General features: G+C 35.6%; 1 protein-coding gene across 4 annotated transcripts; it reads left to right on the top strand.

Moving 5' to 3' along the window:
• The first annotated feature begins 1,941 nt into the window (after window positions 1-1,941).
• Window positions 1,942-26,870, top strand: LOC110096034. 4 transcript variants are annotated; one of them, XM_020821791.2, is made up of 12 exons: window positions 1,942-1,996; window positions 2,083-2,180; window positions 2,335-2,554; window positions 2,658-2,844; window positions 5,000-5,636; window positions 5,815-5,898; window positions 6,528-6,623; window positions 18,150-18,203; window positions 24,632-24,723; window positions 26,155-26,257; window positions 26,337-26,435; window positions 26,522-26,870. In XM_020821791.2, the coding sequence occupies exons 3-12, from the start codon at window positions 2,347-2,349 to the stop codon at window positions 26,588-26,590; spliced, it is 1,629 nt and encodes a 542-aa protein (XP_020677450.1). In that variant the 5' UTR covers window positions 1,942-1,996; window positions 2,083-2,180; window positions 2,335-2,346; the 3' UTR covers window positions 26,591-26,870. The 4 variants fall into 4 exon arrangements, with proteins under 4 accessions (XP_020677450.1, XP_020677447.1, XP_020677453.1 ...); XM_020821792.2 differs by having other exon boundaries at window positions 1,946-1,996; window positions 2,083-2,229; XM_020821788.2 differs by lacking the exon at window positions 2,083-2,180.

Genomic DNA, 26,870 nt, shown 5'->3' with positions numbered 1-26,870 from the left:
AAAAAGAAATTTTAACAAGCTAAAAATTCTTTATTGATATCAAATTATTTTATCAAATATTTTATAAGTTTATATATCAAATATTTTATAAGTTTACATATAAAAATACTATAAATTTTTATTGACATTGTCTTTATCATACTTCAAAATAATTTGTTAAAATTTTAGACTCTCTAATATTACTTTATACTAAAATATTCTCTCATCATAATACAAATATGTTTAAACTTACAATGTATCAAGATTAATAATCTGCCCCAATTCATCAGGAATTTGCACGATGTTAAAAAAATTCCTTTTGTCATCTCAGTACTACTTCTCAGATAATACCACTTACATTCCAACTCACCTGCTTGTGCTTCTATTGGACAAAATTAAAAACTAGAGAAAATCTCAAAATATCGAATGCATGTTAATATTGATAATTCGTATACACATCAATTCATAAAGAATAAAACATTGTACATGCTACAGCAAAAACACTTTAACATAAGACCACAAGTATAATACATACTTCTCTGCAATTCTCAAATTAAATTTATCTATTTGAAAAGGTTTGTATCATACTTTTTATAAAAATATTTCTATTATACTTTTAAAGTGAAACAAAAAATCATCAAAAGATTCACAAACTTAATCAAATAAAACTTAACATACTGCCAAACAAATGAAACTTTCTAATTCATCTCTTCCATCAATGCATCTGTGATTTTTTCTCGTAAATTGATCATCTCCTCCGCACCTTCACCATCTCGTGCCTTTTGACTAAAACCATCCTCTTCAGTCTCTACTAATGATTGTCCAATTCTATACTCATATGCCTCTTCTGGTATATATGTTACGTCTGCATCACATATATTGAATTCTGGGTCTTATCGAGTGGGATGTCGACGTATGTAATTATGCAATGCCATTGTTGCAAAAAATTGTAGATGAGCGAAATAAAGAAGGTTAGAATGACGAATCTCATACCAGGTGAAATGATGAGCGTCCTCCTACCGAATGTAGCCGAGGATGTAGCCCGCTGGAGACGATCGAGTATGAGGATTGCGAAGATGACTTCCTACCGAAATGATGAGCGACCTCCTACCGAATCCTGCAAATTTTCCTCACAGCCGATAGGTATGGTAACGAAGACGAGGGCATGGATATGGCGAAATGATCGACAACGTCCGCACGAATTGGGGCGGTAGCGTCATTTTTATTCTTCGAAACCGCGGAAAGCAGCCTACCGCGGGAGACCGCGGGAGATAAGGTTCGGTCCTGGGAAGCAGCGAGCGACAGCAAAAATTTTCGGAACCGCCTCTGCCGCGAGCGGTCCAAACAATTGTTTAACTGCTTTTTAAATAGCAAAGCAGTCATGACGCCGTCCCAAACGAAGCCTATATTTAAACATGGTTATATGGTTCAAACATGATTTACTTGCAATGGATAAAATAAAGTGCATGCAAATAATTTTAATACAACATGCCATAAGGTTGATACAATAATATTATAATATTTATAACACATGATGCATTTTAATTTTTAGGGAGAATTTTTATTACTTTGCCTCTAACTATTTATGTGAATTTTAAAATTAATATACTTAAAAAAATAAACTCCAAATATTTTTAATTTTTTTTTAGATTTTCTTAAGATATTTACTTACACAACACCTTATCATTATTTACAAAGCAACACCATATCAAAATTTGAAAAAATAGATTAATGTATGAAAACATGAACAATTAAGAATTTGATGAAAAAAAATAAAAGTAAGAATTTCTATGACTTTTAATATATGGAATGAAAATTTAAAATATAATATTTATTAAGAAAATATATATTTATTTTAAAAAAGTTAATAATAATATTATTTTTAACATAATTTAAAATTTTAAATATAATATAAATAAATATTAACATTTATATATTACTTCTATAAATAAACTTCTAAATGTGGCATATACGAGCGGTTCAGATGCACGAAGTGGATGGTTACAACGGCAAAACGGTAGTTTCTCTCAAATACCTTAAAAAGAGAAGCCCTTTGTTTTCTTCTCTAGGGTTTTGATTCTTGATCCTTGATTCCAATTTCAGTTTCCCACAGACCGCTCCTCGACGATTTCTGCTCTTATTCATCGTTGTTGTTAAAAAAGTCGGCTTCTTTGTACCGTCCGATTTGATGCAATATTGTGGTAATTGCAGGAGTAATGTGATGAAGTTCATCGGAATTTTAGATTTTTGGTGATTTTGCTTCTGTGTTGATGAAAAATGTGCTTATTGTGGATGTTTTATGTTCAAGTTCGGATTTTGATGAGTCTGATTTCTTGTTTTGGTTCAATCGTGTAGGATACTGATGCGATGAAGATTGGTGTGGGTTTTGATGCTTTGAATAGTTCTAATAAAAGGGTTAAGAGAAGTTCTACTGGTAAGGATTCAGTTGAGTCTTCGGCAAGGGAAGATGATTTGGTGGAAGCGATTGATGCTTCAGTATCAGACATGGGAATGCTGCCATGGAAACCGATGAACGGCCTTCGCTGTAAAATTGGTAGAGCTGCAAAGGGAAATAGTATGAATCTGATCTGGCAACCTGAATCATCACGTTTTTATTTTTTATTTTTTATTTTTTTAACCTGAATCATCACGTTCTTCATCATATTCTCTTGAAAAAGGGAATTCAATTGTGGCTCAGAAAAGAGCAGGAAATGAGAGTGGGAGGAGGGAAGTAATAATTTCTCCAGATGTGGGAAGCTCCTTACCCTTTCAACGACGTTATGTGAAGAAGAAAGGGAAAGTGAATTTGGAGGATCACACACTAAAAGACGTGCAGCATGGGGAGCCTACTAATCTATCCAGCAGGTTGGTGAGAACCTGTCATTTAGCCTCCCTGATAATTGGGTTTGGAAAATGTTTTTTTTTTTTTTTTTTTTTTTTTTTTTTTTTTTTTGATATGGTAAACTATAATATTGATGTGTTAAATTATTTAACTGACGCGATTTTTATATTTGTGATGTGGACTTCATGATTTGTAACAATTGCTGCACATCAATATCAACTTATTGCTATTCATTCTTGCCGTTGGTTAAGAGGTTACATTTTTGCTTTAAAATTTTTATAAATTATGAACAATATTTTGGTTTCTTGCATGTAGATCAAAACTTTGCATCGGAAGAGTTCAGGATTTTTTGGTTGAAATTTCAGAGTTGTCTTTGACCGAGCCAAGCAAAAGTCTTGGATGCATTTCAGTGTCTAGTCATGTGAAAATTGATAGGACTCTCACGAAGGTAAATGGACGAGCAGAGGTCTTTGTATTCATCATCAAGGCATTCTAGGTTTTTCAATGTGAGATTGTCTTCATTAATTGGGCAGCCAAGCATGGCTAATTCATTAGTGATACTAGGACACGCTGCATGTACTTGGTGATTGCTTTCGATCCCTTGCTAACATGATGAAGTTCTTCTAATTGATTGAGATGCCCTCATGATGATTTGGGGTAGGTAAGAGCATTCCATGCCTCTTGTGATGTACGGTATGAAGATGAGATTTCGGGTGGTAGAGTCAACATGGCATTGAGGATGAGTTAATCTGATGGATCCAAAGTAAGTGGACATGACTTGGAGAGGGACTACTCGTAATGTTTATGGTTTGAGGTGGATAGGGTAAGATCCATCATGAATAATAACCAATAAAAGTGGTATAAAATTGGAATCATCATGAAGAGTAGTTGGAGGTGGTAAGCTTGACTTGTTTGTTGGTGTTAGGCTATGAGATCTTGGTATTTATGGAGTGAACTGAGAATATAATATGTGCTTTTCGATTGGCAGAGGTGGTAGAGGGAGAAGAAATTCTATGGAGTTGGGTTGCTCTGATACCATATTATGATGAAGATTGGGAATAAATGTTCACTAATTTGTATTGAGAATTTATATGATATTTATAGATACAAAGGTGTGAAAGAAAAGGGAGGTGCATTAACACCTATACTGAATGACATTTTAATGTAGAGACATGAATGCAAAATAAGTATCAGGAATTTGCATAAATGCAAAATAAATAAAAGTAATTTAATTAATTTCTCTAATAGGAGATACTAATCCTATGGGTCTCAAGAATGCCTCTTCCATAAGCGTCTTAGTACCAGGTGAATAGATGACCAATATGGCCTATGACATTTTAGTGATTGCTTTGTGTGAAGTTAGATATGTCCCTTCTTGAAAAGACGTAGAAGTAGCAGACAACATGGACTCTTGAATCCATGCTATGATTCTACTTGGAGCATGAGGAAAGAATTTTGTGGCTTGGATCAGAGCTATTGACCTTGAAATGGTCATGGACTGATTGAACTAGCTCCGATTGGTTCATCGATATCTTGGATAACCCTTATTGGGGCATCTTTGGGGGAGGAGGGGCAGTGGCCTCCTTTCTCTTGTTTTGTTTGCAACTTCTGCAGCTCTCTTCTCGATCATGATTGATGATGGTGATAGAAAATTCTATGTTGTGCTCTAGTTGTGGTGATCAATCCTAGTAAGTGGAGAATTTTGATTATGGAGTGCAATGACATTGGCATGGGGATGGTAGTGCCTTTTCTATGGTTAAGGTGGAAGTGGTAGGAGAATAAGGTAGGCTTAACCTCAGGTCTGGTTTGGTCCCCAAGTTTGATCTGATCAGTGATTTCTTGGCTTTTCTGAGCCTTTCAGGATCTGCAAGAAATCTGATCAGTTCTTCTTGACCGCTAGGCCAGTTGTGTGATCCATTTTCATCCCATTAAGGGCCTTTTATGCAATGTCAAAATTATTAAAACCTACTACTCTTATTTGAGATGTTTTCATAGTGTTGGCGATTATGTGACAAGAAAAACTTTTTATATGAACTCTTAAGATGTTTGCCTTATTTTATCTCTCAGGGACAAGAGTTTTTCATGTTATATGTGAAAGTAAATACATTTCAGCATAGACCGTCCTAAGAATATGTAGGCCTCTAAGCATGAAATTGATTCAGTGTTACTTCCTTGCAGGGCTGCTTTATTTGGGAAAGAGGTGGTGACCGTTGCAGACGAACAAGGTTCTTTTGAATCTTATCAAAATTTGGGTCTGCAAAAAGCTCAGGATTTCAAAATAAATATGAAACAATTATCACATACAAATTCCAGAAATAATAAAGCAAAACTTTCCTCTTCCTACTTGCCTGAAGGGATGCATGACACTGATATTGAAGACAAAGGAAATGCAAATGTTATTGGCAAATGTCCTCAAATCACCACACAAGGTCACATATCATATCCTCATCATGGTCAAGCATTTCCTGACCCAGTGGTAAGCAAAAGGAATCGCAGCTGCAAAAAGACTGCAAAGGGAAAAAGGAAATGCAATTCATTATCATCCAATTTTGGAGAAACTTCTGTTTCAGCATCACATGCTGGAATTTCTAATTTGAATCAAGAGATGAGCAATGAAAATGGATTTTATGGTACTGCTGTAATAGAAATTGATGAGCTTTATCCAGAAGCAAAATATTGCGTTTTTTATGGACAGAGTGAAGTTTTTGATATTTCCAGTGCAATAGCTGATCAAATTGAATCCGACGAAATATTTTCTCGAGAACTTCAAGAGGAGTTTGATCATGAAACCACAAGGGTTATACGCTTGGACATGGTAGTGCACCATTTTGAAGAATTTTTTTTTACTTTTGTCTTGTATTTGGAGCATCTTTATTTCTCTTCATACAAAGGCATACTTTAACTACAGTTTGCACAAGATTTCATGGCTATTCTATTAATTGAGCTGGTAATTGACATATTTTTAATTGTGTTGGTCTTCTGTCTTCGGCCAGGTCAATGCAACAATTGCGTGGCCATTGCAACAGGATGAGGATGAGTATGCTGCTACTCTTTCCGAGAATGATCGTTCTAAATCTGTAAGTTGATCATTCTTATGTTGGGAGTGTTTCATTGAGTACTATTTCATACGCCTCCACTTGTTCACTGTTATCATTCTAATATAAATATAAATTGTTTTTATTGATAAAGGAGTCTTACTTTTTCAGCATATGATAATTTGGTGAATCATTTTTGAAATCTGTATTTCAGAAAACTTCTACACAATTGGATGATTATTTTCTAGTCAATAGTCATATATTTCTCTTTGCCTAGGTGCAGTGTTAAATAAACTAGGGTTTTCACTTCATGAATGGATGTGGGCAAGAGGATTGTTCATGAAATTAGAATTATGATAGGATCTTGAAATATAGGTTCCCTTACAGGCAAATTAATGGAGTTAATTGATACTATGATTCATAGGAAGATAAATATTTTATGCTTTCAAGAAACTAAATAGGTTGGAGAGAAAGCTAAAGAGTTTGATAGTTTAGGATTTTTTTTAAGAATTTTCTTTACTATTGTCTTGTATTAGGAGCATCTTTATTCCTCTTGATACAAAGGCATACTTTAACTACATTTTGCACTAGATTTCATGGCTATTCTATTACCTCAATTGAGCTGTTAATTGACATATTTTTAATTATGTTGGTCTTCCATCTTCGGCCAGGAAGATGCAACAGTTGCGTGGTCATTGCAACAGGATGAGGATGAGGATGAGGATGAGGATGCTGCTACTCTTCCCCAGAATGATCGTTCTAAATCTGTAAGTTGATCATTCTTATGTTGGGAGTGTTTCATTGAGTACTATTTAATACGCCTCCACTTGTTTACTGTTATCATTCTAATATAAATATGAATTGTTTTTATTGATAAAGGAGTCATACTTTTTCAGCATATGATAATTTGGTAAATCATTTTTGAAATCTGTATTTCAGAAAACTTCTACACAATTGGATGATTATTTTCTAGTCAATAGTCATATCTTTCTCTTTGCCTAGGTGCAGTGTTAAATAGACTAGGGTTTTCATTTCATGGATGGATGTGAACAAGAGGCTAGTTCATGAAACTAGAATTATGATAGAATCTTGGAATATTGGTTCCCTTACATGCAAATTAATGGAGTGAATTGATATTATGATTCATAGGAAAATAAATATTTTATGCTTTCAGGAAACTAATTAGGTTGAAGAGAAAGCTAAAGATATTGATAGTTTAGGATTTAAATTTTAGTATTTTGGTAGGAGTCGTACTAGAAATAATATAGGTGTGATTATAGATAAGATTTTGAAGGATAGTGTTATAAAAATTGATAGAATTGAAGATAGAATTATAGCCTTGAAGATTATTGTTGATACTAATATTATTAATATTATAAGTACTTATGCTTTTTAGGTAGGTTTGGATATGTATTCAAAATTAAAATTTTGGAATGACTTAGAAGAATTAATAAAAAAGATATTTCTTGAAAAAAGAGTTTTTATTGGATGATATTTAAGTGGACATGTTAGTAGAGAGGCATATGATTTTAAAAACATTCATGGTGGCTATGAGTTTGGAGTGACTAATAAAGGTGGTAAGATTATATTAGTTTTTGCTCTAGCGTATGATTTTGTAATTGCTAATATCTTATTTAATGAAAGAGATGAGTATCTCATTACTTATAAGAATGAGTATAATTAAACTCAGATTGATTATTTTCTTGTAAGAAAAATATGTCATTTAGATTGCAAAGTTGATCCAAGTGAAGATTTATGTACGTAATATTGTTTATTAGTTTTAGACTTTAAGATAAAATGATAGAATATGAAAAATAAATTAAAATATTTTTTAGAGTAAGATTAGAGATCTTAAGATTTTGTCTATACATGATGAAGCTAATATTATGTGGGAAAAAGTAGCCAGTGATATTAAAATGTTGCAAATAATGTGCTTAAAGTATCAAAAGAAAAAACTTATAATTGTAAAAATACATAATGGTGGAATCAAATTGTGTAAGAAAAGCTTGAAAATAAGAAGCTTTTTATAAAAAATTGGTTTAGATGTTAAAACTAAAAATTGGAAAATATATAATGAGTATATAAGGAATCTAAGAAAATAATATATGATGCATAGACAACGTTTTAAAAGGCGAGATCGGGAATCGAGCCGTTTTGGCGAGGCGAGGCGTAAGCCTTGAGGCGAATCGAGGCGTAAGCCTAAAAAATGATAAAAATAAAGTAATTTAAAATTATGAATAATGACAAAAAATAATAAAATATTATGTCAATTGTGAATTTGATGATTTGTTCTAAGATAATATTAGTATATTACTGGAAAAGAAGATTTAAAATAAACTCACTTAAAAATAAAGCATCCTTTTAGGATCAAGACCCAATATAGGCTCATTATCATTTTGATTGTCTTTAGAAGAATCTTCATAATTAATGTCAAAGTAATCCTCAAAACTCTTCTTTATCTATAATATTTTTTCCTTTATCCCCTATATCAATTAATATTTCATTAGCTCTAGAATGAAACAATAATAATAAATTTTTATTGTAAGAGTAATTTTGAAGTTCTGCTTGTTTTTGAAGTTCGTAAGTTGTTCATATGGAAAGATATCGAGCAGTACCGAGCATGTACTGAGCGGTACCGAGCATGTACCTAACGGTACCGAGCATGTACTGAGCGGTATCGAGCATGTACTGAGCGGTACCGAGCATGAACCTAGCAATACCGAGCATGTACCTAGCAATACCGAGCATGTACTAAGCGGTACCGAGCATATACCTGCTCGGTACCGAGCATGAACCTAGCGATACTTAGCGATACCTAGCAGTACCGAGCATGTACTGTGCGGACAAATGAAAGAAAGCCGAATCAGGAGTTATTCAAGTTTTTGTTACTGCACGTCAAAGTCAAGGCCCACAACACCGCTCACCTGCTCTTTCGACCTAACCGAGGCCTGAACGTTTCCTGCACTCACAACTTCGACTTCGTTTACTGATTTCGAAATCGTTATTGCTTTCGGCTTCGCTTCCTGTGTCGTCTCCTTCTGACATCATCTCCTGCACTCACGGCTTCGTCTCCTTCCCTCACGGCTTCGCCTCCAGTTCGCCTTTCAATTCTCACAAGAATCCCTAATCCTATACGCGAATACCCGAACACGAATGGGGTGCTGCGTCGTATTTACATATATACTGAAGAAAAAATTTTGAGGCGGTGCCTCGTACTGCCTTGAGGGGTTACACTATGATGTTTATTTCTCATGCAAAAAAATTGTTGGCTTCGTTGGATGGTTTAAGGCGTAAGCCCCAATATATATGACTTCCGCCTCGACTTGAGACATGACTCAATGCAATGTTTAAAATTGCGTATTCGGGTATTGAGGCGTTTTTCATTCGTGAGGCGAGGCGTAAGCCTCAAGGCGTTTTGAGGCGTAAACCGCAAAATCAAAAAATTGCGTAAACATAAAATAATAAATTTTTTATATACTAATGAGTGAATAATATAAAACATAAAAAAGCATAAGATATGAAGTGAAATCAAAATATCCCAATAATATGATAACATGAAGTATAGTTCAACTCAAAATTCTATCTTTCCTAAATCCCAGTATTCTTTTCATTAAGATATAATTCCAATTTCCAAAAACAAATAGCAATGACATATCACATAAGAACTCATAAGTCATCAACACTATCATCACTAAGGGGTTCTTTATTTGAATCATCATTATGATGAACTGCTCTCTCCCCTTCCTCCTCTCCTATAGAGTTCAATGTCGGGCATTTACTTCAAGATTTATGTAAGTTTTAATATATAGCGTGAGGCATAAGCCTCATGCCAGTGAGGCGAGGCGGGCCTCAATTCGGGCCTCAACCAAGTTGAGGCGCAAGCCTCATAAAAAAAACTAGAGGCGTAAGCATCGAGGCGTTTTTTACTGGAATTGCGCAAAGGCGGGCATCAAGGCGAGCCTCATATTGCGCAATTTTAAACCATGACTCCATGCGGACTCCTCATTCGCGTTTTTAATGGTTGTGCATAGATTTTAACTTTTAATGATTTATATAATAGATTAGATACTAAGGAGGACAAAAGATGTATATATAAGTTAGTCAAACAAAGAGATAAGAGTAGTAAGGATTTAGTTCAAATGGAGTGCATGAAGGATGAAAATCAAAGGTACTTTTATTACAAGAGGATAAATAACAAAAGTGGATGAGATATTTTTCTAAGCTTTTCAATCAAGATTGTGAGAATACAATTAACTTTAGTGACCTTAGCAATCTAAATGAATATAGAGATTTTTTTTCCTATTGGTGTATTAATAAAACAGAGGTTAGAGTGGGTTTAAAGAAAATGAAGTGTGGAAATGTTGTTGGACCTGATGATATTCTAGTAGCTGTGTGAAAATGGTTAGGAGATGAAGGAATTTCTTGGCTTACTAAAATTTTTAATATTATATTAAAGACTAAAAAGATGTCAGATGAGTGGAGAATGAGTGAGTTAATTTTGATTTTTAAGAATAAAGGTGATGCACAAGATTGTATGAATTATAAAGGAATTAATTTAATTTGCCCTACTTTAAAACTATGGGAGAGAGTTATGGAGCAAACTTTACGACACAATAATAATGTTTCTCAAAATTAATTTGGATTCATGCCAGGTAGGTCTAATATGGAAGTTATACATTTATTGAGAGGCTTGATGGAGAATTCTAGAGAGAATAAGAAGGATCTTGATGCGGGCAGAAATTTGGGGAATGGGGCAACCGAGGACCTCCGCCGGCAAACGACGCGAACCACGACGAAATAAGGACAAACTAGAGAAAGGGTGAGCAAACTCTTACATTTCAAATATAAAACAGACTTAGAAATTAAAATCTTACAAGCGACGATTACAAACAGAAATTTAAATGACTTACAAACTTGACTCGAAATAAAGAGACACTCTAAACTTGATACATTAGGGTTTAGGGTAAAGAACCAAGGCGCCAAAGCCACGGGAAAAACCCCCAGGCTTGGAAAACCAGCAGTCGGCCGGAAATCCAAGGGCCATGGCACGGAAAACAGCAGCCCACCCGGCCCCACCGTGGAAGCCAAGGAGCCACGGCATGGGAAACAACACTTCTTGGAATTCCAAAGGCCGGTTTGGAATTCCAAGAGACAGACATAAAAACTATAAAAATTATATTTAATAAAAAGATAACTATGAACTAAAATGTTAGCTAATAATGATCTAACCCTTAGTTCAATAAGTGAACTAAAGACCAGCTCATAAATGAGCTAAAATTTCAACTCAAATTTGATTGAGCTCGTAAACTCGAGGGAGGCCAAAATTGATTTATTTTGGATATGAGTTGACCCCCCTTTGTCTACATCAGACTCCCTTTCTTGAGGACTCAGCTCCCGATGAGTCAGTTCTTGTTGTTCTTGAGGAGGTGGAGACGGAGCATCCAGTTCTTTGATCTTTTCTTCAAATTTCTTCAAAATTTCTTCCTGTTCTTTCTCGAATTGCCTTTGTAGATATCGCTTCGACTTATCGAATTTTTGATCACATAAGAACATGTGATATTGAAGCTTGTATAAACGATCTTGAAGCGGATCTGTTGAATCACCTTCTGTTGGAATTCATCTGTCCAACGAAAGAGGGACATCAGGATTATCATGATCGTTTTCCTCCATGAATGAAGCCTTTTTTTTGTTATTTTCCATTTTTTTAAATGACTCAAAAAAGACTAAAAAAACTTAACCTAAACTTAGACTCACAATAAGACTCACGACAAGACTTACAAGACTCACAACTTGACTTGACTTGACAAAATAAAACTTGACAACCAAATTTAAAACCTAGGACTTCCTAACTTGCTCTGATACCAAATGATGCGGGCAGAAATCCGGGGGATGGGGCAACCGAGGACCTCCGCCGGCAAACGAACACTGACCACGACGAAGTAAGGACAAACTAGAGAAAGGGCGAGCAAACTCTTACATTTCAAATCTAAAACAGACTTAGAAATTAAAATCTTTCAAGCGACGATTACAAACAGAAATTTAAACGACTTACAAACTTGACTCGAAATAAAGAGACACCCTAAACTTGCTACACTTAGAGAAGAAGGATACAGATGGAGTGGCACTTGCGGAGAGACGAAAGAGGTTAGAAGCCAAGACGAAGGTTGGAAAGAGCTCGCAAGATTTCCGGAGGGGATGAGAAAGAAGACGGACAAAGCTTGCAAGCGTTTCCAAGCAAACCCGCAGGTTATAGCTTTTCCAAAAATAACATATCATTCCTTTTTTAAAACAATACAAACCGTTTCATATATATAGGTATGAGAAGAGAATACGAAAAGACTTGGCATTGAATTCACACACGAATCCAAGCACACACAAGCATGGAAATCCTCCCATGCATTTACGGAAAATAGCCCAACTCAGGAACCGAAGGAGCCACCACGGGAGCCGAAGAGGCCGCACGGAACAAAAACGCCAAAGCCACGGGAAAAGCCCCCAGGCTCGGAAAACCAACAGCTGGCCGGAAATCCAAGGGCCATGGCACGGAAAACAGCAGCCCACCGTGGAAGCCAAGGAGCCACTACATGGGAAACAACACTTCTTGGAATTCCAAAGGCCGGTTTGGAATTCCAAGAGACAAACATAAAAACAATAAAAATTACATTTAATAAAAAGATAACTATGAACTAAAATGTTAGCTAATAATGATCTAACCCTTAGTTCAATAAGTGAACTAAAGACCATCTCATAAATGAGCTAAAATTTCAGCTCAAATTTGATTGAGCTCGTAAACTCGAGGGAGGCCAAAATTGATTTATTTTGGATATGAGTTTACCCCTCCTTTGTCTACATCAGATCTACATATGATATTTATTGATTTAGAGAAAGCATATGATAAGGTTTCAAGAGAAGTGCTATGGAGAGTTCTAGAAAATAAAGGGGTTAATAATGTTTATATTCAAGTCTTTAAGGATATGAATGTAGGAGTTATTACTTGTGTTCAAACTCAAGGTGGTTTGACCAAGTATTTTCCTATTATAGTTGGATTACATCAAGGATTAGCCTTAAGACCATATCCTTTTTCTTTGGTAATGGATGTTCTTGCTAGACATTTGCAAGAGGGTGTATGCTTTTTACTGATGATATTCTTCTTGTTAATAAGACTAGAGAGGGATTTAGTGGTAAACTTGAATTATGGAGGTCAACCTTAGAGTTTAAAGATTTTCATTTGAATGGATCTAAAACCGAATACATGAAGTATAATTTTAGTAGTAATAGGTCTGGTGAGGGGATTGTGACTTGGGCAATCAAGTCATTAAGAAGAGTACACGTTTTTGATATCTTGGGTCTATTATTCAGAGTGATGGTGAAATAGATGGGGATATTATTAGTAGAATTCAAGTTGGATGGTTGAAGTGGAGGAATGCATCGGGCTTATTGTGTGATAGAAAAGTATCCCTCAAACTTAAGGAAAATTTTATAAGATGGTCGTGAGACTTGTAATGATTTATGGTGCATAATGTTGGCTATTAAAAGAGAAGTATAATATTAAGTTAAGTGTTGTAGAGACGGGGATGCTCAGGTGGATGAGTGGCTTACACTTAGAGACATGATACGAAACAATCATATATGTGAAAAGGTTGCAGTAGCTCCAGTGGTAGATAAGATTAGATAGAGTCGGCTTTGATGGTTTTGTTACATAAAATGTTGGCCTTCCGATGACCCGGTTATGAGAGTAGATGTATTAGATTTGACTTATGTTAAAAAAATTAGAGGTAGAACTAAAAAGACTTTGTTAGAAAATATATAAATATCCTTTGTTTATTAGATTTAAATGGGAATTTGACTCTAAACAGGACACAATGGAGAAAAATAATTCATGTAGCCAACCCCACATAGTGGGATAAAGGCTTGATGTTGTTGTAATCATATCTTTCTTTTCCTTAACACGAGTCATAAAATATGAGAAGAACATTTCCCTTCTTTCTCCTTTGAATTCCTTTTTTAAAATAATTAGTTGTTCTTCTGTGTAAAAGTCACTGCATGTATCTATCTCTCTCTGAACCTAGCCTTTTGCACTGCTGACAGCATATGCCTTTTTCTTCTTTGATATGTACTCTCAAAACCCGTTTTTAGTTCTTTACCTCTTGTGAAGTTTCTTTTTTGTTGCTTCTCAATTGTTATTATCTTCTCCCAGAAGAAAATATTTCTCTCTCCTTTACACCCAATGTCTTACTATCAATGGGAAAGTAAAACTCCAGGGTTCCCAGAACAATACAGTTTTCAATTATTCATTTTGATTGTGCTCTTTGCTTGCTGGGATTAAACCATCTAAAATGAAGGTGGTTTCTAAAAACTTTATTTAGTGCATTAACTTATCCCAGGCCGTCTAAGCACAACACTGCGCATTGTTAAATTATAATTGATAGATATTCGTTGAAAGCCATTAATTGATAATATTTATCACAAAAAATTTTACAATATTCTCATGACTATTTGTGTGTGACCAATTTAGTCCTAGAGTATCATGTTGCTCTAATCTAATCCCTAGATTATATAAAATTGATCCCAAATAATTCCTTATGTTATAATTATGATATAAATTTGATTCTAATTTAGTCCCTTGGCTGTACAGAATTGATCCCATTTTAGTCCCAAAGAGACCATTTGGATTAATCTTGTATGGTCGAGGAACTAAGTTGGAGATGCTTTAGGACTAAATTGGTCATGTACAAATAGTTAGGGGCACTATACAAATAGTTTGGAGACTATTTTGAAGTTTGATCCTATAATTAGTTATATTTATCACAATAGTTTTGTATATGTGTTAATTGTCTATTGTTGTGGTGGATTGCGTGCCTTTTTTCACTTGTTGGTTTTCATCAAATTTGGCACATCATAATTAATAGGAGTGGAAATGCAGCATTATTCAATTGAAAATCATTGCTTGATTTTACATTCTCAATAGAATTGGGGTGTGAATTTTTCGATCTCGTACCAATGGCGTGTTTAACTTTGTGTCATAGATTGTTGTAGTGTATCGTATTGCGCACAACTCATTCTGATAGCCTTTTAGATGTGTAATCGCTTCATTGAATATCTCCATTATTGTGTCATGCATTCCGATCTTAAGTTTTGCTTTACAGAAGTTTATAATCGAATCAAATACTATGGATTAGTTATAAATATTAAAGAAATGGAAACTCATTATCTAGCCTGATAAAAATGCATTCTAGTTTTACTGTTTTAGTGACACAGCATAAAAATGCATTCTAGCAATGATTTTTTTGTTCTTTTAGGGGCTATTTGGTTGCCTGAAAAGAAAATGCAGTGTAAAGTAAATGTAGTGCATTCCGAATACTTTAAGCCTGTTTGGTTGTCTGCAAAATAAAAGCAGGAGAATTATGTGATGCAAATTCACACCTGATCTTGAATAGTGAACTTCGTGCACTTCATCCAACCTTCCAAATTGATGGAAGGAGATAGGCTTTCTCTGGTAAAGTTGTGACTCTTAAGGTTTTTGAGGACAATGTTCTTGTGCGTGAGTTTCTTGAAAAGGAAGGAATGACAAAATCTTAATTGTTGATGGTGGTGGAAGCATGTGATGTGCCATATTAGGTGGAAATCCGGTTCAACAAGCTCACAACAATGGGTGGTCTGGTATAGTCATCAACGGCTGCATCAAGGATATGATGAGATCAATGGATGTGATATGGATGTTAGAGCTCTGGCATCTCATCCTATGATCAAGGCTAATAAGAAAGGAATTGAAGAGAAACATGTTTCTGTGAACATTGCTCGAACCAGAATTTGTGGTTGCTTCTTATAGATGACATCAATGGATGTGATTTAGGTTCCAAATCTATTGGATTTTTTTGTATCACCAGTCAATTATGCTCTCATCTTTCTTAGCTGCCTCTTTAAACTTTTAATTGCTTCTTATGTATGGAATAATGTTGTACACTAAAAAAAAAATCCTTGCACATTAGAGAACATATTTCCATTTTGATTTTATTAACTATCTCCAAACAATGATCTAATGTACATATGCATCTAAGTTGTGAAACAAACAAATATCTAAGACAACAAACAGTTATCACAATTCACTAAACAATTACAGCACTGCTTAACCGAACAGAAGTAGGAAAAATAGAAATAAGCTTTAAATTGAAACAATATCCAGACAGTCATAATCTTGCTGCCAGCACATAAAATAGTCATCTTCTCCAACTTCCGGATAAGTATGGGGCAGGTCTTCAATTTGCTCCATCGCCGCTTCCGGAGCCTGAAAATAGCACTGTTGCGCTGCTTGGGTAACTACAGATTGTTGCCTTTTTAAAATCTCCTGATACTCTCTCAACTCATCAACTCCCATTGAATGCGAGTCAATATCCCACCAAAAAGACTAATCTCCAGCTTATTAATCTTGGTTCATCTGTTCAGAACAGTTTGTAGTTGCTGGCAACAACATGTCCGATGGATTGGGAACAACATTTAGAAAGTGGTTAAGGACATGGTTGACTGAAGGCTCGCCAAGAAGTAAGGCTTGCCGGTGGAAAGCTCACTGGCCTTTTAAAAAAGACCTTGATGTCGTTTTGAGAAGCAGACTTGTTGTTTTTATTCTTCTTCTATACGCTTTATTTCTATCTTTCTACGGCCTTTGCCTCTTTTCTTTTTTATCTCCGCTGGATTCATCAGCTCCGCAGATCGTAAAGAGCCATTAGAGAAGTTCGTACTTTGACGCAACGAGGAGATGTAAGCTCAGAGAGAGAGAGAGAGAGAGAGAGGGCATGGGAGATTAGAAGTCGCTTGATCCACCTTAACGAAGTCGGAGTCCCAGCTCCTGAGCTCCTCCTCAATGGCTTTGTCCTCGCCGGCAGATGCTGCCGCAGAGGCGCACTCGACATGCTTCTTGCATTACTCTATCACCTTGGCGAGGATCTTGTTGTTGACGTTTGGGAGAGGGATCCCGCTTTCCACGTAGTCGTCCTCAATCATATGCCGCATCGTCTGCGACAACATCGCCACTGCCCCATCCACCACGAATTCCTTGCCATCAGAGCTCTTCAGAGTAATCTGCTTACCTTCATCTGAAGCCATTGGTGAAAAGAATAGATCCGATCGATTTCAAGCCCTAGAAAGTCTTCGATGGTATGGTGAGGGGAAGTGGGACAATGCTGACGAGATTGGTCTTTGGGGCTTGGTTTTAACCTTGGAGAGATCCGAGCGATAAGCTCTCTCTTCTGCGAAAACCTCTTGCGAGGCTAGTTCACAACGCGAGAGGTTTTGTAACCCGCTCAATTTGAGCAGGTTTCGAAGTCGCACGAATGGCCCGTTGCAATACACTGCTAATGCTTCGGAGGACTTCCTTAGGTTTCGCTCAAAACCAACCAAACGACTTAATTTATGAAATGTGTGTAAGTAAATTACTTTACCCTCCTAATTCTGCATACCAAACAACCCCTTAGTGTATTTTGATTCCTTAATGCTTATTTTGAACTCTTATTTTAGATTTTCTTCAAAAATTGTGAGTACTTAATGTGGCTTTTTGAAACTAACCTTTCAGCTCTCTTTTTCTTTTTGAAGAATGTGTGAGTCTCTCTCTCTCTCATTTATATATAGATTGATAGATAGATGAATTTTGATGAAATTTTATGGGGGACTAAATTTGTTAAAAGAATGGTGGCTTGTAACACCCTCACTAAAGTTCTACTCTTAATTTTTTTTCTTCCAAAATTAAATCCATTAAAATTGTTCTAGATGCACTTTTATACATGCTAAAAAATGTTTATATGGTTCATATTAGAAATTAATGAATCATTTTTCTTATAATTTAGACCTTTTGTATGTTGGATGTATGATCAATTCATATTGAAATTTCAGGAAATTTGGCATCATTCTAGTTATAAGGTTGAAATTTAAGGTGAATGGTATTGATTTTCTAATTGAAAAAGAAAAAATAAATTGTGTAGAAGCATCTCTTTCCACATAAAAAAAAATGTGGAGTGTATATTGTATGTATGTATAGTATTACTTATTAATCTTGTACTTCATGTTGATTTCTTTTTCTTAGAGGGCCTCTTCAGTTTCACATTTGTATTCACGCAACAAATCGTCATCATTGTTTGAGAGTGGCTGTGGTACAACCTAATATACTACAAAACTTAAGAAATTTTGATTATGTGGAGCAGTGTCTAGAGATGCTAAAACCTCTTCCATTTTTCCTTTGATGTCAATTTAGCTTTTTACTCTTTGCCTTTTGTATTGTTCTCTGAAATTTGTTATATTACCAGGAACGCATTGATGAAATTAGGGGTAAATTGCAGTTTGAAGCGGATCTAGATAAGGTACTAATGTATATTTCTTTTAATGCAGTTTTATATCTAAAATACCACTTGTTTGATCCTTCTACACATAACAACATTGTACGAGGATTTTTTCAAGAGGAATATAGTATTCTCTGTATTTGTCATTATTGTTATTTTATGGTTGTTTTGTAAACATTAATGATAATGATGCATTCACAACTACTTTTTATGACATACCAGAGTTTGGCATACCAACTTCTATGTACGCTTGCTATCAAATGTGCATATGCAATGCTTGTGAAAAAACACTGAACAAAACTGCTAGAATTTCCATTATATTATTTTTTGAAAATTTATATTATATCTGCCTTTTATATCGTCTCCATCATTGATGCAGAAGAGTTGGTGAATGGTAACTTTTTTGCAGCTAAAAGACTCACCAAATCAATTTTTTTTCTTGTGCTTGTGTAATAAGTTGAGTGTAAATCTTGTTAGCAAGATAGAAAAGGCCATAAGGTATGGTAGGAATTGAGGGAGGTAGCTGCCTAGAAATAAAAAGTGCATGGCAACGTGTTTTTGATCGTTTTTGATTCAATACCTACACTCAAAACTCCTCGGGATTTCTCCACCTTGAAAAGTTTCCTTAAAAAAATGTAAAATTCAAAGTTCAATTTCTATTTTGCCTTTTCCAAGCTAATGTAAAAAACCTCTGATAGGAAATACTTGAAGATTTCAAGTAAATTCTATTAATATTGACGAAAATAGCTAGAAAACTCCACAATATTGAAGAAAATCAAAGGAACACAACCATTTTTATTGAGAAAAGCAACTAACGGAAGAAAACAAGATTCAAGTGATCCTCTATTTGAGAGGATCTGTCTCTCCCAATCTCTAGATGAATATAGAGCCCGAAACCTAAACTTAAGAGACCTCCAATTTCAACCCAATTCAAGATGCCCTAACCCTAGGAAAACAAACTATTTAATGCATACAATTCAAAATGAAATCTCTAAACAATCCCTACTTTCAATTTCCCTCCTAAACTCTCCAAAAGATCCTTCCTAAGTTGTTCCGTGGGTTTTGGCAGCTCGGTCGGGCATACAGGAGGTGGAAATGTTCCACATATGTTCCCACAGGCAAGTCCCATATGGACCGACTGGATCGGTCCAGTGTACCGGTCTAACAATACTACCCTTCGAAAGTGGCACCTTGTCCTCAAGGTGGAATTTAAGGAAACTGCTGCTAAAGCACTTGATCAATAACACTGGATTGAAAAATAGATTGATACTAAGTTGAATGATCCCTACTTCCAGCATCTCCCTAATCAATCTTTCGATATCATCCTTCTGGATTTGAGGATGATGATACAGATGAACACTGCGAGGTGAAACTACTTCCTTCAAGATGATAGCATGCTCGTGTTCCCGTGGAGGAGGCTACCTCTGAGGCGGCTGGGAAACCTCACTGAACTGCTGGATCAATGACTGTATTGAAAGAGGAACGTCTCCGCCCTTCTTCAATCTGATCCCTTCCAGCCTATATTGTTCCATAAGATAACCTTCCCTCACCTTCTGTAGGCCTCTCACCTTGGGTTTAAGTGATATCATGGATTTGGTGAGCCTTGTATCTCCCCTGATCACTACCCTTCTCCCTTCCACCATCAGCTCCATCGTCAATGTTCCCCAGTTGACCTTGGTGTCTGATAGGAAATACTTGAGTTCTCAAGTATTTCTAACCCAAACCAGTAAATATACAGCAGCCAACTGCTGTCCACAGCAGCAAAACAGCAGGAATTTGGTGAAAACGCAGCAGGAAATAGGGAAAAGCAGGAGAAAAACACCAGATATTGCTTGTATTTCACTAGAAATCAAAGAAAGCAGCAAAGATACAATATGTTCTTCAATCCGAGAGGAAGAACAACTCTCCACGATCTCCGGCAAAGCCAAGAGCCCAAAGCAAACCCTAGATCTCAAAGAGAAAACTCAAATTCAAGATGATCCCCTAATTCCCCCCCAAACTCCTAATTATACAAAATTAATCATAAAGGACAATCATAAACTTCCTAAAACAGCCTTTTACGTTCAAAATTTCCCTCCTAAACTTCACGGCTCACGACAGAGCCGTTTCCGCCCGTTCGGCCTTCTCGCGAGCGTCTCGCGTAGACGCGGACTGGTCCCTGCTGGACCGGTCCAACCGGCCCATCCTGGGCCGGTCTAACAGTGTCCCCCAAAGTTTGTAGCCACTTCATCCCCAGGATGACATTAGTGCTCCCGCTACCTAACTCCAATGGGAGAAAATCCTCTTTCACCTGAATCCACTCTATGGTAAGCACTACTCCCCTACATATTCCCTGACCCATCTCCACCTTCCCTGTATCCATCATCACTCCATAACACCATGTATCCACCAATGTCACCCCCAATTGGTCCATGACCTAGTTGGAGATGAAATTATGGATAGCCCCAATGTCAATCAACACCACCACCTCCCTGTCTGTTATTTCCCTTTTCATATTCATGGTATAATTCGAAGTGAATCCCACCAGTGAATTCATGGAGACCTCCATCACGTCCAGATGCAGCTTGTCTTCCATCTCTCTCTCTCTCTCTCTCTCTCTCTCTCTCTCTCTCTCTCCTCATTGTCCTCGTCATCACAGACGGTGAGAACCTGAAGAGTTTGATCCTTACACTTGTGCCCTAGAGTATACTTCTCTTCACATCTAAAGCATAGTCCCTTCGCCCTCTTCTCCTGCATCTCCCTCAGCACCCCTTTGCTCCGCCCCCAGACCCATGCCTTTCCCCATACCTACCTTCTCTATCCTCCCTCTAGAAAGGCTCCATATAGGGTTTTCTTCTTTCTCCCTCCACGATCTCCACCTCATCTTCCTCCCTACGAATTTCATAATTCGTGTTCTTCCCTTTTAACCCTTTTTCCACTGAAGTCGCCGTTTGGTTGTGAATTTCTAACATTTTCTTCATCATATCCCGGAGATCGGCTACTTGACCTTCCATGGAGGAAATCTTGTCCTGCACCGTTGTCTTGATTTTGTTCATCTCCCCTTCAAGTCTTTTTTCCAGCGCATTCATTTTCTTGGCTGCCATCTCTATTCTGAATTTTGTAGATTCAAAAAATTTGGATTTGGTTTAAAAAAAACAGCAACTTCCTTCTTCACCTGCCAAAATCCAACTGCTGAAATTCATCAAAATCAGCCGACCAATGGTCCCAAGACTTGCTTTGGTACCAATTTGATAGAAAATACTTGAAGATTTCATGTAAATTCTATCAATATTGACGAAAACAATGAGAAACTCCACAACATGGAGGAAAATCAAAGAAAAACAGCAATTTTTATTGAGAAAAACAACTAACGGAAGAAAACAACAACATATAAGTGATCCTCTATTCGAGAGGAGGATCAATCTCTCATAATCTCTAGACGAATTTAGAGCCCAAAACCTAAACCTAAAAGACTTTAAATTTCAGCCCAATTCAAGATGCCCTAACCCTAGGAGAAACAAACTATTTAATGTATACAATTCAAAAGGAATTGAATTCCTTTAAAGTTGAATAGAAAAAAAAAATGTATACAATTCAAAAGGAAATCTCTAAACAATCCTTACATTCAATTTCCCTCCTAAACTCCCCAAAAGATCCTTCCTAAATTGCTCCGTGGGTTTTGGCGGCTCGATCGGGCGTACATGAGAGGCGGAAATGTTCCGCCTTTGTTCCCGCGGGCCGGTCTTGTATGGACCGGCTGGAGGTGCAGTGGACCAATCTAACAACCTCTCACCTCCCTTTTTGATGATCAATAAGAAACCTGTGAGCCTTTACCAGAATTATGGATCTATGTTCCATTTTTATGTTTTAGTAATAACCTAATGCCACAAACTCATCGTAGGGAAAGTGCTAACAAAGCTCTATATAAGCTTACTGTCACAATATAAAGTAAGCTAGCTCTAAATGAATGCAAGAAAAATAGAAACATTCATTTGTGAGTTGAGAACATGGCACTAACAACTAGGGTCTCTAGGAGAGCTTCAGAGAGACCTTAATAGGTGAGAGCAGCTAATACTCTTTAATGGCTCAAATATTTTTTTGTATATATAGAGAGAACTTAGTATTTCATGTGTGACTCAATCAAACTCTCTATCATTCGTTGGTGCCTCTACCAACTTGTTTGATGCTTAGTTGAAGAGCTTGTACGAGTTGGATCAAGATTCTCACAAAAGACAAGTAATGAATAGTGATTCCCGTCAGACCAGCAATTTATTAGTAGTTTGATGGAGGAAACCATAGCTTGCCAATTGCCATTATTGAGCTTTCTCTCATTTTTTATTGACGATTTGCCCGTTGGAAGTCCAATGGTCTTTTAAAAGTAAGCCCGCATTTTGTTGATAGATACTTATTCAACAGATTTCAATCTATGAATTTTCTAGAATTCTTCCATCACCCAAACAATTAGAAGTGAATATGAATGGCAATGAAGTCCACGGATGGTTGAGTAAAATTCATAAAAACTTGTCTTGCTGCTCATCCAATTGTATCCAAATCCATAAAATTGCAAGCTGTCATTTTTAAATTTTTTGAGGTGATTTTCCATGTAAGGGAACATGCTCATGCACAGGCAACTATTTTAGGATTGGCATTGATTCTTAGTGCTTAAAGATTTAGCTTTATTACCTTTGAAATTGTGCACTTTGTGGATTTGAATGGGATCCTTTCCAAGTCATTCTTCACATTGTATTCAATTTTATAGTAACATGTGTTTTCAAATTTGATGGCTCTTTGTCTTAGGCGACTTTAATACACTTTGGAAACAATTGAGTCTATAATCACCGAACTGTTTGCGTGCATGAAATCATCAGAGGTCAGCAAATGATTATATAGAGTTTACTGCAATGCGATATTATTGCTTGTTTACGGTATAGCCAATTAAAATTTATCATTAAATATATGGCTGCTCTAGAGAAAAGGTTGGTGTAGCTCCAGCGGAAGATAAGATTAGAGAGAGTGGCTTTAGATGGTTTGGTCACATTAAATGGAGGCCTTCCGATGACCTAGTTATAAAAGTTAAGGTATTAGATTTGACTTATTTTAAGAAAGATAGAGGTTGACCTAAAAGGACTTGGTTAGAAAATATTAGAAATGATCTTTCTTTATTAGATTTAAATGAGAAATTGACTTTTAACAGGACATAATGGCGAAAAAGGATTCATGTAGCCGACCTCATGTAGTGGGACAAATGCTTGTTGATGATGATGATGATGTTGTTGTTAAATATATGGCTGCTATGCTATCAATTGTCTAGGTGGTACCAAGAAAGGAAGATTGACTAGATAGTAAATATTTTAAATAATTGAATATTTGTAGTAAAAAATAATTAGATTCTTCATGACATTTAAGAGCGAACTATGCTGAGCTTGAATTAGAAAAAATGCAGCTTTTTTTTTTCAAGTTGCAAAACATGTTGATGTAAAAAATTTGCTCTAATACTAATTCAATGGAGGATCATTTGAAAGAAAACATTTGTTTCCGTTAAACAATTGTAAAGATTTGAGTGACAATAGAGGAGAAAAGCCTCCTGAAGGGAGACGATAAAAAGATTCCAAAAGGTAGGTGATTTGAAATGGTAAATGATTTTCCCTTTATCTAAGTGGATGTACAGTCAATTTTATACTTTGTTGATGATTAATAACCATTAAAGTAAACCAAAATCATCATGCTTATGGAATATGAGCAAATTCTAAATTCATTTTATGGTTGTATTCTTCTTAATTGGTGAAGCTTGCCTTCATTTTCTGTTCAAGCTTCTATGTTGTTGTTGATGTACGTGTGTGAATTGCAATATTTCCATTACTGAAATTGTTGTGAAGTAGTCATGCCACCATGTTTTATGCATTGGCCAACCTGGTATAGAACTTTCTTTGTTTTTCATGGACAAGTATTTATTGCAAAACAGAAGGTGACTCATTCAAATAAACAAACTTTTATAAGAAGTAAAGTATTTGTTTTGAAGTAGTACTTGTGTTCTTCGACACTTGCAGCTTCTATGGAGATCTGCTTTTCCTGATTATCTTAGGTTTCATTTGGGATGGCTTTCATACTACTTTTTAAAACATCTTTTTAGTACAAAAGTTAAAATTTTTGTACTTGAAAGCTGCTTTAAGAAGCAGTAAAAAAGCCGTCCCAAACGAAACCTTAGAACAATAATTCTTTTTCAAGACTAATGGTTGTTCTGGATTGGTTAACATAATACTTGACATCTGCGGAAGGATTCTGCTTAATTTATTGTTTTGTCATACCTCTTTTATGCTTGCAGTTTTTCAAAATTTCACTGTGATTCAAATTGTCACGATTGAGAAATTTATTTGTGCTGTTACTATTTGAAAAATACAAGAATTCTCATGTTGAAGGTGGGTGGTTTTTGCATTTACTGACTTAATTTGTATGTCTTTTCTAACACGCAGAGATTTGAACTTTATGAAGAATGGGAAGATTTACTTGAAAACAGAGACGAGCGCGAGAATGATGACCCTGCGTCTAATCATTCCATTAATAAGTAAGCAATTTCTCATTTTTATTAACTCCGTTCTCCATGTCTTATTTAAAAAGAAATTACAAAGGCAATTAATATATGCATCATAATTTCTAAATTTGAACCATATATGGTTCATTATTCTGATAAATTTCCTTAAGAAACCACCTGAAATGGATGCCTCCACCCTAAACTTTATATCCTAAATCCTAAACCCTGTGTATTCTTATAAACATGTACTTAAAAGAAAAATATAATCTTACACACATGAAGTACATAGATGAATATTTTTGGACATAAAAAGTACCTTATAAAATATATGGGTGTGTATTCAATATTTTATCTTCCATTTAATCAAAATATATGAGATACATAGCTTCATACTTAATTAGAAACTGATAAATATGGGGTCTATTTATATTGGGAGTTTTTATTATTAAGTTTTATAATTTTTATTTTGAAATGGATTATAATAAATTTGGTGGAATAAAAAAGAGCCAAAAGTCTTGTAATGATTAAGAGGTTGTTTTGTTTAAAGTAAAAAAAGGTGTAAAGTATTCCAAGCATAGGGGTTTTGAAAATATTTATGTTTGGTCTAAAGTAAAAGAAATTTTGAGTAAATTTTTTATATATTTATAATTTACTATCTAGTTTAATTTTGGTGTATTTAAAAATCATTAGATTTTACCAATTTTCAAATTTACTAGAAATTTTTTGTATCGTTGTTGTTGCAAGCTGCATTGCTATAGATTACCGCCGACGCGGGCCACCAGCATCATTGGGCTTTAAGGATCACATTGGGCTTTAAGGCTGATCCTTGATGAAATAAATAGTCACTGGCTCAATATATGAGATTTGATTTATAACTGCCATTATGTCCCGAACTGTAACTGTCCTCGGGCTTACTTTTATCTTAAAATGATCTTGTCATCCATTTCAATTAATAAAATATTTTAGATAAGCTTCTATCCCTTAAAGGTCTATATATTTTAGAAGGATTTTATCATTCGAAGTTGGTAAAATATTATGCACCATTCAATCATAAATGTAGCAATAAGGTAATAAACTTCTTGTTGTGAAAATTTGATCACCATTAATTTTTGTTTTATTGCTGCAAGCCAATCATTTACTTTTGTGAGAATGCTACTATGCATTTCCTGCAAAAATATCCTTTCAGTAGCAAAAGAGACTCAGGCTTTGCTTTTGACGACTTTTTTACTGCTTCTTAAAGTAGCTTTTTAGTACAAAAATTTTAATTTTGGTACTAGAAAGTTGCTTTAAGAAGCAGAAAGAAAACCGTCCCAAACAAAGCCTCAGTGTTCAACCTATGGTTCTTGGGCTACTGTGCAATATTTTGCGCTAAAAATATTGCGGGAAACCATGCTTGTCTTTATAATTTTAGTTCATTAGATATGAGAGGAATTTTAGACAATAACGTTAACCTTTCTGCTGCAGTACTGAGAATGCGATGCAGTTTGACAGTGATGATAGCGATGATAGCGATGATCAGCATGTTTATTCTTCCGTGATAAATAACCTGCCTTTAATCTTGATTCAGGTTTCTCATTGTTCCCTGATTACTGCATAACCAAGTTTTGAATTGGATTTTGCTTTGAGACTCTAACCGGTTTCTGCAGAATAATAACGTTAAAGAAGCATGCGCTGTATGCCTTGAAATCCCTGCTGTTGGTGAAACAATGCGTTATTTACCCTGCTTGCACAAATTTCATAAAATGGTACATTACTACACTTTATTTTTTCGATCTTATCCTTCTGTAAAACTGTTAGAATGAAATTATTGATTCATCTCTCTTGCTTTTAGTGCATAGATACATGGCTGAAGATAAAACCAGCATGCCCAGTGTGCAAGTTCAAGCTCACCTTAAGTTAAAACCGAGTCGATCAGCTTGGCTTATTTGCAAGCCTGGTTTAATAACCATGGCAGTACTATTTTCCTGCCCAGCTATTGCCACTCAAGGTTTGCAGAAGCTGTTTTGATTTTTTGACTGATACTGTTAGGTTGAACTTCTGGTATGTTATGTTAGTTATTCTGCTGTAGTTTATTAGTATTTTGCTGTTCTTTCAATGTACTGCTACTCTTTGAACGGACAACTTAGTTCAACTTGAACTTTCCTATTCTGATAGTGAAATTGAACTCTAATTATGTCCTA

The sequence above is a fragment of the Dendrobium catenatum genome, unplaced genomic scaffold, assembly GCF_001605985.2.
Source record: "Dendrobium catenatum unplaced genomic scaffold, ASM160598v2 fragScaff_scaffold_1456, whole genome shotgun sequence".
NCBI classification, from domain to species: domain Eukaryota; kingdom Viridiplantae; phylum Streptophyta; class Magnoliopsida; order Asparagales; family Orchidaceae; genus Dendrobium; species Dendrobium catenatum.
This window is presented reverse-complemented; position numbering and strand designations above follow the sequence as displayed.

Excerpts from the sequence above, each read along its gene's own strand:
- LOC110096034 (XM_020821788.2), top strand. The coding sequence starts at position 1,964 with ATGCACGAAGTGGATGGTTACAACGGCAAAACG. Across the intron at positions 6,624-18,149 it reads AGAATGATCGTTCTAAATCT|GAACGCATTGATGAAATTAG; the intron begins GTAAGTTGATCA and ends TTATATTACCAG. Across the intron at positions 24,724-26,154 it reads TCTAATCATTCCATTAATAA|TACTGAGAATGCGATGCAGT; the intron begins GTAAGCAATTTC and ends TTTCTGCTGCAG.